At 37.8% G+C, this 17,348-nt stretch overlaps 1 protein-coding gene across 4 annotated transcripts; it reads left to right on the top strand.

Annotated features, from left to right (window-relative positions):
* The first annotated feature begins 4,505 nt into the window (after positions 1–4,505).
* Positions 4,506–15,716, top strand: LOC105052356 (ABC transporter A family member 7). 4 transcript variants are annotated; one of them, XM_010933175.4, is made up of 18 exons: positions 4,520–4,757; positions 5,060–5,441; positions 5,542–5,624; positions 5,732–5,876; positions 6,880–6,999; positions 7,127–7,251; positions 8,268–8,426; positions 8,770–8,932; positions 9,014–9,139; positions 9,249–9,332; positions 9,464–9,828; positions 12,488–12,688; positions 13,068–13,177; positions 13,341–13,425; positions 14,245–14,373; positions 14,475–14,580; positions 14,919–15,007; positions 15,173–15,716. In XM_010933175.4, exons 1-18 carry the CDS (start codon positions 4,680–4,682, stop codon positions 15,470–15,472), a joined length of 2,850 nt encoding a protein of 949 aa, XP_010931477.1. In that variant the 5' UTR covers positions 4,520–4,679; the 3' UTR covers positions 15,473–15,716. The 4 variants fall into 4 exon arrangements, with proteins under 4 accessions (XP_073107069.1, XP_019703592.1, XP_019703590.1 ...); XM_019848031.3 differs by lacking the exon at positions 14,475–14,580 and having other exon boundaries at positions 4,510–4,757; positions 15,173–15,396; XM_019848033.3 differs by lacking the exons at positions 14,245–14,373; positions 14,475–14,580 and having other exon boundaries at positions 4,507–4,757; positions 15,173–15,396.
* Positions 15,717–17,348: the final 1,632 nt, after the last annotated feature.

Here is a 17,348-nt window from a genome sequence, read left to right as displayed (position 1 = left end):
ATTATCTTTTATATAATTTTATTTTTATTTTATTTTATGTATATTTATGATATCATTATTTTTATGTATTTTTTGCAGATGGATCTGGGAGAGTACGCCCTAGACGCGGACCCACAGTAGTACGAGATGTGTGGCAGATGCGTGAGGGTGAGAGAATTGTTGTGGAGTGCAATCAGCTAGGTCAAGCAATTAAGAAAGCTGCCTGCTTATTGACTTCATTTTTGGGGACTGTTGCTCGGAGGCCTCAGCTATGTCCGTTGGGCTATGCAAAATAGAATGACATGCTTCCAACGTACAAAGTTGAGCTCCTCCGAGTTATAGAGGTAATGAATTGATGTTCATACTGTATATTAATTGTTAATCACTTATATAATTTATTTCATTTAATTTTTTTTTTTATAGAGCAAGTTTGTTCTCCCTCCATCCACTCATGATTTTGTAATGAAGTCTCTCAACCGCAAATGGAAAGAATATAGAGCACAATTGAAGAGGGACTATATGAGACAGGGTATGACAGAGGAGGAGGTTGCTAGGAATTATCCTCCTGATGTACCCCCTCATCAGTGGATGGAGTTGGTTCATTATTGGTTCTCCGAGAGGACACAGGTATATTATCTGCTCATTATCTTTTCTTTTAAATATTTTATAAAAATATTAATTTATATTGTATATTATATATTATACATATAACAAGTTCTTTACTTTATTTTACAGACTTATTCTGCTATTGGTAGAGCTGCACGAGCAGCTCAGTCTGTTCCACATACATCGATTTCGAAGAGTTATGCACGACTCCGACAGGAGTTTGTATGTTCCTTAAACTTTCATAATTAACTTTTAATTTTTATGTTAAAATATTTATATAACTAATATCATTATGTATCATGGATCATGTCTGTATCATGATACTCATATATTTTTTTAAATTATTATAACTGTTTGCTTAAAATTGAAATTATTTGTGTAGGTGGATGAGCATGGGAGGGAATCCGGTAAAATAGAGTTTTACTGGATGACTCATACTCATCAGGATGGTACTTTTGTTCGTGATGAGTCGAGAGATTTTTATGTACGATATTATTAATATTCTATTTTTTGTAATGATTTTAATTTTATTTTGTTAGCTATTAAAGTATAACTCTTGTTTTCAAAATAAATACAGGAGAGGGCTACATCTCTCATTGCGGAGCATGACGACGAGTCCGCAGCATCTACGCAGCAAAACCGTATCGAGGTCGAGGTGTTCACAGAGTTGATGGGACCAGAGCGCTACGACCGAGTGAGGGGTTATAGAGTAGGATTCACCCCCACTCAGTTATCTGAGGTTAGTAGATATATGCAGCATGCTGCAGTAGATGCTCAGGATTCACGCGTCCGCAGACTCGAGGTGGAGATACAGGAGATTAGACAGAGTCGTGCCACTGAGATGGAGGAGATGCGACAGAGTCGTGTCGAGATGCAGGCCATGAGGGGACAGATTGATCGGCTTACATCTTTATTAGAGATGTATGGCCCATCTCAGGTAAACACATATTATTAAATATATATTTTTATATTAATTTAATGATCTATATATTTTTATTTATAGATATGCAAATCAAGATTTTCATATGTTTCTTGTAGGCTCCTTACACATCAAGCACCCGTCGAGACGGCGGTACGTCACATGGAGATAGCGACAACCATCCGCCTGCAGATTGACATCATTTTATTTTTATTGTAGTCTTATATTTATTTATATTACTCTTGATTGTAATAGACGATTAGTATTTTATTTTTATTTATATAAAACAATGTCTTTTGGTTTGGTTAAATTTGCTATTGAAGTTTGCTTTTGGTGTGAATGGTGGTGATTGTACAGGTTTATATTTGAATAATTGATATAATTTTATACAGGAATGTATGTATTCTTTTTTTTGTATATAAAATCTGTATATATTTTTTTTCTGTTAAAAAATATAACGACGCTTATAAGCATCATTAATAGACTGTTTAACGATGCTTATAAGCGTCGCTAGTGACTTAACTGCCGATGCTTCGAAAAGCGTCTTCGAAAAGGATGGAAGACGCGTTGTCATTAACAATGCTAAAAAGCGCCGCTAAATTTTAATTTTACAACGCTTTAAAGCGTCGTTAGAAAATATTGCGACGCTTTTAAAAAGCATCGGTGTTTGTCGTCTCCACTCTTACATAGGCGACGCTTTCGCGATACTTTTTGAAGCATCGTAAAGTTTATTTCCGACGCTTATTAACATCATAAAATATCTTTTATAGCGTCGTCTTTTACCATTTTTACTGTAGTGTCATTTCTCTCATCTTCTTTGTGTATCAAAAATGATAATATGATATAGAATTTATTTTTTCATTCCAAATTATTCTCAATCAAAACAAACCCCAAACGTAATATCTTCGTACAATATTGGAGATATTGTGGGAAGAGAGGTGTATTGAAATCTTGGTAATCGATTTGATGCGGAAACTTAGGAAGACTTTCTAGCGCAAATCAACATGTTCATTCTGGTTTCAACATGACAAAAAAGCAAAAAAACTGATCTACAAGTTGGATTTGCTAGGAATGGATATCTATATTGAAATAAATACTGGAATATGTGTCTACTATATTTCATTCCGAGGTGCCTCCCATCAGCGGTACTTGGCAATGTGGATTAGCATGTGCTCGTGCCGGTTGACGCAGCCCACGGGTATTCAATAGTCAATGTACATGGATGATCGCTCACAGGTGGATAGGTATCCTGAGAACAAACCCATCATGCGGACCAGATTTCTTGTGTGACTTGCTCCTTTTAAAATTTTTCAGTTCATGACTTCGTGAAACGATGATGAGCCGTTGACACTTGGAGATGAAGTCATCGATTGTGAATTTATAATAACCCAATGTTCAGAGGAGACTGGTCAAGCCGATCCATGCTACATTTCTTAGGACGCATGGTTTTTTTTTTATTATTATTATTATTTTTAAAAAAATCGGTTACCTGTGGTAATCATCGTGAAATCATTAGATGGATCAGGTACCATTCATCATGAACCTAGAATGAATCCATCTGTCAGTTTCATCCCAAGTGGAATCAATCCATTGATGATGAGTGAACCCTAGTTCCAAACCCCCCTCATAATCTCTCGTAGTTGGGTATACGGCCAGAGTTTTGGCTCTAGTCTAGCGGGGAATTGTAGGGGTAGTTTGGGTACATGGAAGAAGGTCCGGAGGGATGCAAGCAAATGCATAAAGGGCATTTTGGTCATTAAGAAGGTTATTTTGGGAAGAAAATCTGTAGCACCGTTCCCAGAAGTTTCTCTACCTTCATTGCTTGCTTAAAGTACTTCGGAACCTGGTGTCCGTTCAACTAACTTTTTGTACTTAAAATTACAGTACGCTGACTTTAATTTATTTGGTTTGTACTAATGTTCAACGAAGCTATTAGAAGTTATGCAATTGTCAAATTTATGCAAGTTGATTGACTAAATAAAGTGGGCTAATAGCTTAGGCACCAATCACTGGACCACGAAACTGCTCTAACATTTCCAGGCATCGCTGATGTCAAATCGTAGAAAAAAAAACTTTGAACCATTCAAGTATTCTTATCTACAAAAGTATAGCTACGAGCAAAGCTTCCTTTTCTCCCCCCCTTTTTTTTTTTTTTTTTCCTACCAAAAAAAAAAAAAAAAAAGGAAACAAACATATGGGCCATACTTTGTCTGCTCTTGGTTCTTCTTTTGTGGTTGCGTCCTTTGATTTGGAGAACCAAGGATTGGTTATGAGGTCTACCACAACCCTTTTTGTCTGCATGTATTTGGTGTCTAGTGCTAATGATTTATTAATTTGGCACATAGATGTTCATCCATTCCAATGACTTTCTTAGCATGAAATGGAACATCAAACATATAAAATAAACTCACGAAGATATCTTTTTTCCTCCGTAAGAATAACAATGGGAGCGCCATCTTTTTAGGTCAAATATAAGGTCTCTTCTCGGTCCAAGCACAAAAGAAAGAAGGGCAAAAGCTCAGAGAAAGGAGGTGCCAACAGACAGAATAGTATCTCATCGGCAAACTCAAATAATCTAATATTATCAAAAAAAAATAATAATAATTTGGAAGTAAAAAAAACTCAATTCATTTTCAAAGAAAAAAAAAATTTGACAACCAACGCTGTAACCAGTATCTTCACTCATCCTGAATGGAAACATCCCATGGTGGGACCATTGGAAACATGACGCCTAATTATTACTTGGATCAGATCCAATAAACCACGCCAAATCCCACGGTGGATAACATGCCATATTATCGTTTGCATATCACCAATTCTCGGTTGCACGTCATCTACTGTTTATATGCTCCGGGATTTGCCCTGGATCAATTGAACCTGGTCCATACAATAATTTCTCGCGATACTCGTCCCCAGTTTGATCCCTTTTCTTTAGACGGTGAAATTTGTTGTCATGTTGGTTGTCGTCCAACGGAGTGGAAATTCTGTATGTAATCCTCCATGCCTTGGACCGGGAGTAGCCAAGCGTTGTCTATATAAGTTGCCGCCGGGAGAAAGAGGCCCGAAATAACCAAAGCCCCATTGGCGTCATTTGGCGTGAGGGCCGAGGACAAGAGCGAGGCTCCAACGGCTATTTACCTTTTATCTATACCTCGTTTGCGTCTCTTTGATCCAAATGGAGCCCTCTTCCCGCGGCCCGGCCAGCTTCCTCACCCAGGCCAATGCTCTCCTCAGGAAGAACCTTACCTTCCAGGTCCTCTCTCTCTCTCTATCTCAATTCTTAGATTCTTTGCTTTCTCCTCACGAATCAATTCAAAAGCTTTGATCACTTCGAATGTTACGGATATCATCAAATCGAAGTTGTTCTATCAATTTTGAACGCTAAAAGTTCATCTTTTGTAGCGAAAGGAACAACTTTGGAGTGCTAAGGATTGAAATTTGGATTTTGATTACTGGTTTTCAAACTTTAGGCACCGTAGAATGGCAATTTAGATCAGGAATTCTGTTGTTCATCTAATCATTTGCCGATATTACTCCGTAATTCATGATTCACAGAAACGGAATCTGAAGACGAACATCGGAATCATTGGCTTCCCGGTCTTCATCTGCGTGGTGCTTGTCATCCTCCAGAATGTACTCAACGATCAGCTCGGCAAGGCCAAGTACCGATGTGGATGTGTCTGCATCGATACAAATGGAGATGGCAACTGCGAGACCGTCTGTGGGCTTCAATACTCGACACCGGATCAAGTGAACAGCTGCCCGATACCCAGCCCTCCGAAGTGGCCAGCTCTATTGCAAGTCCCTCGCCTTGCATCTCGTGCCGTTCGATCTGGTTTTGTTTCGTCCACGGACTTGCCGGATGCGTCCTGCAAAGATTCAAAATCCTGTCCGGCTACTGTACTTTTCACGGGTCGTAACCAAACGCTGGCAGAAAGTATGCAGCTTGTTGCCTAAAAGATGTTACTGGAGATGATGTTCTTAAGCATTAAATATTGTTTGTTTCATTTGTCTTAATTGACTTTATCTATTGATAGGTCTGGCGGGGAATTTGTTTAAGAGCACTTCTTCCTCGATGAATTTCTCAGATTATCTAAATCTTCTATCTAGTGTTGTACCGGTGAGTTTGGTTGATATGTCCGCGTGTTTGTGTTTTTGCTGGATTTATCCTTATCATGCCTCAAAAGGTATGCTTTTGACTTTTCTGGCTGTTTGGTAATCTTTCAGGGGTCGGACACACCGACCAGAGATACACAATTCATCGAACCTGCGTTCGTCTCTGATAGACCATTATATGTGTTGCAACCTCAATGCACAGCAAATTTCACACGTTCAGTTTCCTTTGAGATTTCTAACAGAACGCTTGAGCTAGGTAAACAGCTTCTTGCCTATGTAAAAGGCCAATCTGGTTTTGTTGGAATGTTTTGCTCAATATGCATCAGAAATCAGGAATAGTGGTCTTCACAGGTTTAGTTTTTGATGTCAAACTTTGTTGATAAAGTGTTCCAAGTCACTATTAATCATGTATGAGATTTTGTCCCTTGGTAGCTATATATATGATTGCATCTTGTTTTACAAGTTTGCCTATGTGTAACACAAGATGATTCTATTATATATTGCATAATTCTATTCCAAAATAGATGCCGTATCAACTCATTGGTGTATTTAATTTGTGGAGTTCACTGGCTTAGACACTTATTTTCCTTATCTGATATTGATGGGCATCCATGGCGCTAGAACCTTGTTCAGAGATGTTTTTGCTGGTATTGATCCAGATTTGGATACTCAAGTAGAATTTGGAACTTACTTTGGAAATAAATATACTTCCATGTATCCTCACGAATCAGACAATACTATGCTATTTCCTCTGCTTGTATTGGTACTGTTTACTTTGTTTGTTATTTATTTCGAAACAAAATGCTTCCGATTTTTTCTTCAGTCAAGCACTGGTTAGGTGCTAGATTATAAAATTCATAGGCCTATGTGTACTTGCTTATAGCAAGCATGCAAACTTGTAAAGCCTTCTGTGTTTCACATTATGTGTTGATACTTATTATATGAAACTTAAAAGAGCGATAAAATGTGTTTTCCTCTCATATCTCTGTGTAGCACTTTCTCATGGACTTGACAAGAAAACATTAACAGCAGGGTTTTCCTGAAGGCTGCTATGGCTATCTATTAGGAGATCATACTTGTGCTCTTATTTGTAGTAAGATGCATTAGTACGTGCTAACATGGTGGTGCCAGAATTTTGTTTAGACTGACATAACTTATCAATGTACTGAAAATGGTCCCTTCCACATACGTATACTGCCAAATGCAGATTTCATTCTAAAATGGCTGCATTCTGAATAATGTCTTTGAAATTGGAGCAGAGGTAGAATGTGTTCAAGGACTGTCATTATGGCGTGATAGTTCATCGGCAGTAAATGATGAGTTGTTTAAGGGCTACCGACAAGAGAATACAAAAAGGAAGACAAATGAATACATTGCAGGTGATATTATACAAACTTTTGTTTTCTTTCTAAGGAAAAATGGTTTCTTTTTTTCTTCAATTTACTGTTTTTCAGCTTCATGAATGATGTGGCTTTCTAAATGTAAAATCTGCTTTGTTTATTGCAGCTTATGACATCCTGAACTCTGATGAGAATGGTTTCAACTTGAACATTTGGTACAACTCAACCTATAATAACGACACTGGGTATGTCCCAATTGCATTGTTGCGTGTTCCTCGCTCAATGAATGCGGTATGTACTCTCAGATTTTTTTTCTGAGTATCTTTAATATAATATATGTCTTCTTTTTGGTTTATTGACCATAGTTAGATTATAGACTTGACTATCAAAGTTGTACTATTTTCTTCGATTTTGTAAAAGGACATTGACATACAATTCTCTCCTTGCTGGACTGATTAAATTTTATTAAGAATGATAAAGCCTTGCACATTGAACTTGACTTTCCAATATATTCATTTTTTTCTTTTTCCCCCATCCCCTGCTTAGCCAAACTGAATCAGCAAGTCAGAACTAGTATCAGAAGCCCAGGATCATCCCCAAAAAGAATTTGTGCCTTGAAACTTAATCGCGTATCTGGATTATTTCTTTAAGAGGTCATGTTCTAGTGAAAATGGTCACCTGTGTTTTCCTTCCAATTCAGTTTGTCTTTAGATGCTTATGGCTATTCTCTATCTCATTTTTTTCTCAATTAATTTGTTTTCCATTTAAATTTTCAGATGAAGTATCCCTTTTTGTTGCCCCCCATCCTTATGGATGGGCATACATACTTGGCATCAAGGAGGGGGCTTATTTTGCAAACTTGATGCCATGGCCTTTAATGTCCAATCTTATTCATGATCGTGCAAACTAATGAATGATATGTCTCTGAGATTAAGGTGATGAAACTTTAGGGACAGTTAGTATGGTTGCTTATAGTATTCTATGTACACTACACGTGCGTGTTTAGAGTGCTTCTCTCTTATGTAAAGTCATTGTACTGGGCAGTCCATGGATAATATGATAAAAGTTTTGTTGATAGGTTGTATTTATGCACCACTTAGCATGGTTTACTTCGGTATGGGTCCTGTCTAAGCATCTATACATGACATTGAGTCTTAAAGAGAAGGAAATCTCCTCCATATTCTAAAACTTCTCATTTTGGAGTTCATTTTCCTTTTTGTCCGGTTGATGTTTGCAGATTTTGGTTAATACAATCGACAAGATGCTGATCTTTTCTTTTTCGGAAAAAAAAAAAAAACAAATTACAGGCCTCCAATGCATACCTCCGGTTTCTAAGAGGTATGGGCGTAATGATGCGACTTGAATATGTGAAAGACATGCCAAAATCAGGAACAGATAATAGATTTGATATTTCTTCTCTCCTTGGTGCATTGTTCTTCACGTGGATTGTTAACCTACTTTTGCCGGTGAGTATTACGAGCCAAAATCTCGAGTGATCTCTATTTCCTGTTTTCCCAGTGCCCCATTTTACTTGTACCGCCACTTATTTTATATGTATGCTTTTTTCTGGTGTCTTGAATGCTATTTTGCATTAATGTGTTTTATGTACAAACACACTTGTGCAGATAGATATATTTAGGGAGAGATGGTTGTATAGTCATAAATTGAAAATTTAAAAATATATGTGCTATTTCCCTGCTTTTACTCGAAACTCTGCTATAGTTGCTTTATATCAGCATACTTTTAGGCTCAAAATTTCTGAAATGAAGAGGTAGGTTGTATTGAGTACTTCTTTTGCTTCTGATGTAGGTTATATTGAATTACCTGGTATACGAGAAGCAACAAAAGTTAAAGATTATTATGAAAATGCATGGGCTAAAGGATGGACCCTACTGGGTCATATCTTATGCTTACTTTTTTTCTCTGTCAGCAGTCTATATGATATGTTTCGTGATATTTGGCTCTGTTATAGGTGAGGATAAGAACTTCATTTGTCTACATTTCTCTCAGATTAAGCAGTACATAACCTTTTTTTTTTTTAAATTCTATTCAGGGCTGAAATTCTTCACATTGAATGATTACAGCATACAGTTTGTATTCTATGCCATTTACGTAAACTTGCAGATTGTGACAGCCTTCCTAATGGCAGCCTTTTTTTCTAGTGTAAAGACTGCTACAGGTTAGTCCTTGAATGATTTCTGAGCTCAGAAGAAACAGAAATCTTGCTTAAACACTCAGTATGGGGCTAGATAGTGACATATTTTGTTGATGTGATATCTGATGTGCAGTAATTGGGCACATATATGTATTTGCTTCGGGCTTATTAGGACAATTTCTTTTGCGTTTTTTTATGGAAGATAGCTCATTCCCAAGTAAGTAATATCATTTTTGCATTATTTCTTTTCAAATGCTTGTCGAAATAATGTTTCTGTAAATTGTCTACCTTGATGCCTTTCCCCAAGTCATATGCATTACAAACCAGAAATTCTTTTTATGAATTTAGGAGGTTGGATTATAGTCATGGAGATTGTTCCCGGGTTTTCCTTGTATCGTGGGTTATATGAGTTTGCCCAATATGCTTTCATGGGAGATAATATGGGGACTTCTGGTATGCGATGGAAAGATCTAAGTGACAGTCAGAATGGAATGAGGAACGTCTTGATTATTATGACTGTGGAATGGCTAGTATTGCTTCCAGCTGCATACTATTTAGATCAGGTTGCCTCATCAGGAGGTATCAGAAGAGGTCCTCTATTTTTTCTGCAGTATTTTCAGAAGAAGCCTTCAGCATCTTTTCGAAAACCAAGTTTAAAGCGAGAAGAATCCAAAGTTTTTGTAGAAATGGAGCGACCTGATGTTTCTCAAGAAGTAAGCTCAGTTCCTACATATCTATGCTAGAGTTAATTGTACTGACTTATTGCATTTATTTATTAATATCTGCTTTAAAAAATTATCATCTATATAATATTGCTAAGTTTGAGGTCTTCTACTTGACTTCTACTTCTATTGGTATATGTTAATTAAATATGAGACTGTTTGAGCACTTATTTGAGCAGATTGGCATTAAAATCTTGATGAATGATTGAACAGGATGGCACATTGCTCTATTTCAGATTAAAAGTCAAGATTTACCTTCTCAATACTCTTGAAATATGACCTTTGTTTCTCTTAATTGTTAGATTTACTTAGTTTGGTGACTTCTAACTTCAGATCAACATGACTTCTATTGAGATTGCAATATATTTAGAGCTACATTTATTTTTTAAAAAAAAACAGTGGGATGCCACCATCCAGGTTCGAACCTGGAACTCTCCCCAGTGCATGCATTGAGAAGCGGGGTGCCAACAAAATGACCAAAGTCCTTTTGGCTCTATTAGAAACAACATTATTGACTGGATAATAATACTCAACATGCAGTTGCCACAAGCTGGAACAAGTAAACAAGCAAATGGTTAGATAGGCCCTGCAGTTGCCAACATTCAGTATGCTTGTATGGAAAGCTAGTATCTCATAATGTTCTTCCTCAAGCAGGTGTATCAAATACTAAGAACACTCAGCCTGTCAAGAATAGCCTCTAAATGGAAAAGCCTAGGTTTGACTAGTTGTCAACTGTTCTAGCCTCAATGACTCAAATATACTATGGGACCTAGTGCAATATTAAGCGATTCTTGCTGATATATCCCCTAACAAAGGTACAGTAGCCAGATGTGCAGTGCCTATGATCAGGAGTTCTATCACAGTGAAAATATAAAAAGGCAGAAAAAACCCATATTCCTATTCAGCCTGCGGAATTCTGTTTGAAGAAGAGGCTTTCGATATTTTGAGTATAGTTGCCTGATGATCAGCACGTATTCTCAACCTAATCAACATATCAGTATACAAAAACATGTCTGAGCATCTCTACATATTAATTGCGCTTTCTTTTCCTAAGAGGCCTATTGATAACAAGGAATATCATGCCTTTCATGTACAAATCTTTGTGAATATGCATGATTTGACAAGTGACAACTAAAAGAATAAAGATGGGTCAAACTTGGTAAATTTGAAATATATTAAGGGGGTGTTGGGTTGGAGGCAATGGGGGTCTGGAATCGGAATCGAAATGGGTGACTCCCATTCCAACTATTTGGTTGGGAGGAGTCCCATTTTGATTCCGATTTTCGGGTGGAATGGAAATGGCTCAATTTATATAGAACTCAATCTCTACTCTCCTCTATGGATTCAAATTTTCATTCCAATTTCGATTCCGATTCCGGTCACGAACTAAACACTTCGGAGGATTTGGCCATTCCGATTCTGATTTCAAGCCATTTTGATTTTCATTCTCATTCTGATTTCGGATACGAACCAAACACCCCCTAAATTTGTGACACATCTTTGTTAGGAGCAAAATCTTTTTAATGCTCCTGGGCACTAACAAAATTCTGACTTCAATTGGAAAAAATCAATTGGCTTGAAATTAAATTTCTCTATAGAAAACCATGTGCCTTCTGGGAGATATCAAGGTGCTTTTTCAATTTTTTGGATGGAGAAACACTAATTTCCTATAGATATATATAGGGTCTAGAGACTCATCAAAATCATTTCAAAGATACATCTTCAGCTAATTATTCAGTTTCTATATCATTGCTTCTAAGAAGCTTTTTGTTGATACAAATTGTTGTCATATAGGAGGGTATAGGAGGGAGGGTATTATTAGTCCTACATTGATTGTGAGTCAAGGAGGACTTTGGTATATATAGGAAGGGACCACTCTTTTCATGTGAGGCATCTTTTGAAGAGCAAACCATAAGGCCCATGGGCCAGAGCGGACAATACCTCATGTGCCGAGCTATAAGCCCTTGGCCGCAACACAAATAATACTTATATGTGTGCCTTTATACATCATGATTGTTTTCTCCATAATAATAAAAGAGAAATCTTCTAAATTGTCGTGAGCATTTTACATGCCTTTGGGCTGTTTGGTTGCATATGAATTTTTTCGTAACAGGTGAACATAAAACACGCTATGTAGAAAACAGGCTTCACAAATAACAGTGGAAGGCCTGTTTTTCATTAACCTTAATTTTCAGGTTTTATGACTTGTCAGTTTTGGCAAAACAGTTTTACGAAACCAGCCAAACAAACATTTTGTGAGATGGATTTTGTACTCATTTTAGTAAAACTTGTGTACCCAACAGTCCCTGAAATCTTTTGGAAAATTTTACAAGAGAAATGGTTAAACCTACATTTCTATGTGGATATTTCTCAAAAAATTCAATGTTGTGTGGATGAAAATGTTGTAAAATATAGATGTGATCATGTAAATCAGCATTGTAGATATGTAAAAGTGCTTAGAATTAATTTTGACAGATTGATTTTGAGTTGTGTCAACTTGTTCTAGAAGGATGTATTATAGTTTATCTTAACTGGTTCTTTGATTAGCTTATAAAATTCTGATATTTATCTGATAGTTTTAGTTAATTTATAATGTCCAGGAACTAAACTAGTCTATTTTGATAATTGTTTGTTTTTTACTTCTTTTCAGAGAGAGGTAGTTGAGCAGCTACTATTAGAACAGAGCACTAGTTATGCAATCATCTCTGATAACATTAAGAAGGTTTACCCAAGAAGAGATGGAAATCCAGAGAAGTTTGCAGTTCGGGGGTTATCTCTAGCTGTGCCTCATGGGGAATGTTTTGGCATGCTTGGTCCCAATGGTGCTGGAAAAACTTCATTTATCAATATGGTTAGTGATAACACAGTCACTTTTAACCCTTGAATTATGAATCAATATGGGGATATCTAGAAAACCTGCCCTAGTTTCTAATTGCATTGACTAAGTTCAAGTATAATATCATTTCAAAGATTAATTATTGTTTCTGATTTTTCTTATGACATTTTTAATTAAGAAGCTCATGTTATTTCCTATTGTCTATCTCATCATTTATTGCTAAAGAAAATCTTAAAAAAAAAAAAAGATAAATTGCCGCTCATCTCAACATTTATGAAGCATTATTTGAATCAGTAAACCTCTCTTCCTTTTTAGATTCATGTGGTCCTAGCATAATCATTTCACATGCAAATTCCAGTTTTTACATAATATGAAGATGTTCATCTGCTGACAGATGACTGGACTTACTACACCAACCTCTGGCACTGCATATGTTCGTGGATTGGACATAAGGATTGATATGGATGAAATATACACAAGCATGGGTGTATGCCCGCAGCATGAGTATGAACCTGAATTTTATCCTTGTAACTAGAAAGGATGTTTGTGATGAAGATGGTGCATATCAAAACAAATTGATTCAATTGTATTGGTCATTAGGAAATTGATGTTATTATTTTCGATTGGTATTATTCTTGTGCTGATTGATTGTCATTCTTAAATACAGCTTGCTTTGGGAAACATTGACGGGCAGAGAGCATTTATTGTTTTATGGTCGATTGAAGAATCTCAAAGGTGCTGCATTAATGCAGGTATTGCATTTGCTATTAGCATACATGCCCTTCTTATATCTGACATGAGTTTTAGTTTGGCTTTTGTTTTATATGAGAGATCCGAAATGTATGAAGTCAAGATATTTTTGTACTTAGTGTATAATAGGCAAACTTGGTAGTAAATAGATATTTAAGTAACAGCATGAGTAACCTAGTTTATGCAACCAAGGATGCTATTTTCTAGTGCATCTTTGGGAAAATCGAGTGGATTTACTATTCCTGAAATAATCAAATAGCAATGTAACTGGATATATGTACTTTTTACAATGCTTATAAATGGAATTGAAAATTTCTGAATGCTAATATCATTCTAAAAGATGTTGTTATACTACACAAAACATCAAAACTAATAAACATCATTTTTTGGTCAGACAATATCTTATTCCTTGCTATGTTAAATTTCTTAGATTTTCTTTTGTGAGAACATATTAGTAATAATGCGGAATGTACATGCTTGCATGCCATATTGTTTCATTGCCAAAACATTAAAGAGATATTAGCATTTAAGAGATGGTGTGTCTTTGCACAATGATATGGTCACAGGTTCAAAGCACGGAAACAGTCTCTCTGCGTATGGGGGTAAGGCTGTGTCAGTTGACCCTCTCCTAGACTCTGCATTAGCTGAACAACACCCTTTTATTTTAACATTTAAGGGCTTACATTGTGAATGTATTGTGCCTATAAGAGAGCTGTTAACAGAGTAGCTAAGTCATGAGGTCTGAAATTTTGTTTGACCGCCAAAGCGCATATAAAGGTCTCCTTTTTCTTGGATTACTATCTTGTCCTCTTTATTTCCAGGCAGTTGAGGAATCCTTGAAGAGTGTGAATCTTTTCTACGGTGGTGTTGGTGACAAACAAGCTGGAAAATACAGTGGTGGTATGAAGAGGAGACTTAGCGTCGCCATTGCACTGATTGGTGATCCAAAAGTATATATCTTTGATATCTGATTTAAGTCCTTGAAATTGACTATTATCAGTTTATGGAGGTCTAATTGGGTAACATGTCATGTGATGAAATGCTTTGTTAGGTTGTCTATATGGATGAACCAAGTACTGGATTAGATCCAGCATCAAGAAAAAACTTATGGAATGTTGTGAAGCATGCAAAAAGAAATCGGGCAATTATTCTCACTAGTATGTTTCATTTTCTCATTTCTATGTTAGAACTAATACATCTAATCATTCAAATTCAGAAAGAGCAGAGCCCATAATGATACCTAAACTTGTCTACGGAAGTTTTAAGTCCCCCTTTTTTTTGGGTGGGCTGGGACATACATAATTGTATTTTAGCTTGGTTTATGGTAGAATTTGTTTAAACATTATTGTGACTGTAACCATCAATCCTTTTTCCCCATTAGTTATGGTTGGCCTTCTTAATTCTCATCCAGCAGTCATTGCTATTAAGGGATTTAATGTTAACATAAGTCTACTTTTGAATAACATCATAAATGAAGCTTTCTTGATTATTTCAGCACATTCAATGGAGGAGGCAGAGTACCTATGTGATAGACTGGGTGTCTTTGTGGATGGAAGTTTGCAGTGCATAGGAAATCCAAAGGAGGTAAATGCATTATATAATATACACAACCTTGCTTTCTGGCAGGTGGCCTAGATCTAAAAATATTGAATTTCATCTCATAATCTACACCATATGCAGCTCGTAAATTTTAATTAAACCTAGATTCTTTAGTCAGAATAACCATTCTTTGATGGTGTCTGATGACAGCTAAAGGCTAGATATGGAGGATCTTACGTCTTTACCATGACAACATCTTCAAATGAAGAGGAAGAGGTAGAAAGCTTGGTTCGACAGCTCTCTCCTAGTGCAAATAGGATATATCATATATCTGGAACCCAAAAGTTTGAAGTGCCAAAGCACGAGGTTAGAATTGCTGATGTTTTCCGAGCAGTAGAAATTGCAAAGAAGAAATTCACCATACATGCTTGGGGCTTGGCAGATACCACCTTAGAGGATGTCTTCATCAAAGTTGCCAAAGGAGCACAGTCATTTAATCTGCTCTCATGATTGTTAATAAACTCAAGGTGCTGCATATATTACTTTTGTTTGACGTTTTCGTTTGCTGATGTCTCAAATAGTTCCCACAGACAACTTGTTCTTCCTGCTGCTGTTGCTGTTGCAACATCAGAGATGGTTTGTTGCATGCATAATGTATTATAGTAACTAAATCTGTAGATCCTGAAATATTTTTGTGGTTGTGTGCGGTTTTGATCTTTAATTTTGTTTTAGTGAAGTCTCCTTTCTGGCGAAACTACTATCCATTTTCATTTTTTTGTAATTTTTCATCGAGGATTGCTGTCAGAACCTTAAAATTCCTTCAGTAATCTGGATCATCTGGTTAGAAATTATATGCATTTGGAGATTGGCTACCTAGGAAAATGATCATTCTTAGTGTTGATTATATAGGAGGCCAATTGCAAAGTTGTGTTTTAGTTTATCGTTATACAAAAAATCATGCATATCAAAGTTTCAACATTTGTAACATGGATTATCTTTTCTAGATTACCCCATGCTCCCCCCACCCTCTAAAATAAATTGCATGAATTTAATGTACGGCCCAAATTAAGAGGGATTTATTTGTGGTTTATCATAGTGTTCTCCTACGGGCACATGGGATTCAAGTTGCATCTTTTGCATGGAAAAATTATTGATCTTCTTTCACTATGTGGACCACTGGATTGCACCCTGCATAGATTTCAAATCCATTTAACTACTTCATTCATCTGCCTGCATAGTTTTCAAAGGAACTGTTGGTGCAAAAATCCGCCTGCGTCGGAGAAACTGGAGTCGAGGGAGTCGCGGTCGCCGCCGGGACCTGCAAAAGAAATCTAAACCGGAGTTGGGGTTGCTCCGGCAAGATCCTTCGACGCTCAAGTCAGTTCTCTGCCTCAACAAGAATGGAGTGCTCGAACAAAAATTTTAGCAGAGTTTTTGGGATAGAAGCTAGAGCTCAAAGAATAACGTATCTGGGGTCCCCTTTATATAGGCGGAGGGTGCGATAGATGATAGCGACGTTTGTAACCGTCTGGCAGTGGGCCGTTCGGAGCCAGGAGGAGTCTATTATGGAGGGTAGTGGAGTGAAATCGTGGCCATCACTGTGACCTGCCACGTGGAGTCTGTCATGGGGAGTGGAGCGGCGTCCGTTGTCGCGACTTGCCAGAGGGTGGAGGACCCGCGCGGTATCAGTTGCAGGAAGTGGAGCAGAGTCGTGGTCATTACTGTAGCCTGCCAGGGAGTGATGGAGCCGTGCGGAATCCGTCGCAGGAAGTGGAGCAGAGTCGTGGTCATTACTGTGGCCCGCCAGGGGGTCCAGGCCTGTCGGCAATAGAAATCCGACAGGAATTCGCCCTCAACGGAAGCTCGGTCAAAGGCTTACGGTGGGAATCCGGCGCGGACCGCTCGTGGCAGAAATTTGAGGTAGATCGTTTGTAGCAGAAACTCGGAGGGGGTCGTTTGCGGTAGGAGCTCGAAGTCTGGCCCTCGTAGGAGATCGGGGTGAGGTCCACCTGCAATAGGAGTTCAGGATGAAGTCCGGCTCCCGTAGGAGTCCGGATGAAGTCTTCCTGTAGTTGAAGTCGGGGATGAAGTTCGGCTCCCGTAGGAGTCCGGATGAAGTCTACCTGCGCAGTTGAAGTCGAGGACGAAGTCCGGCTCTCGTAGGAGTCCGGACGAAGTCCACCTGCAGTCGAAGTTGGGGATGAAGTCCGGCTCTTGCAGGAGTCCGGATGAAGTCTACCTGCGCAGTTGAAGTCGGGGACGAAGTCCGACTCCCGTAGGAGTCCGGATGAAGTCCACCTGTAGTTGAAGTCGGGGGCGAAATCCAGCTCCCGTGGGAGTTCGGATGGAGTCTTCCTGTGCAGTTGAAGTTAGGGTTGAAGTCCGG

Source organism: Elaeis guineensis, chromosome 2 (assembly GCF_000442705.2).
Source record: "Elaeis guineensis isolate ETL-2024a chromosome 2, EG11, whole genome shotgun sequence".
NCBI lineage: Eukaryota > Viridiplantae > Streptophyta > Magnoliopsida > Arecales > Arecaceae > Elaeis > Elaeis guineensis.
The sequence above is the reverse complement of the archived record's forward strand: the minus strand, read 5'-3'. Positions and strand labels throughout refer to the sequence as shown.

Excerpts from the sequence above, each read along its gene's own strand:
- LOC105052356 (XM_010933175.4), top strand. The coding sequence starts at position 4,680 with ATGGAGCCCTCTTCCCGCGGCCCGGCCAGCTTCCTCACCCAGGCCAAT. Across the intron at positions 5,625-5,731 it reads TTCTATCTAGTGTTGTACCG|GGGTCGGACACACCGACCAG; the intron begins GTGAGTTTGGTT and ends GTAATCTTTCAG. Across the intron at positions 9,140-9,248 it reads TAGTGTAAAGACTGCTACAG|TAATTGGGCACATATATGTA; the intron begins GTTAGTCCTTGA and ends TCTGATGTGCAG.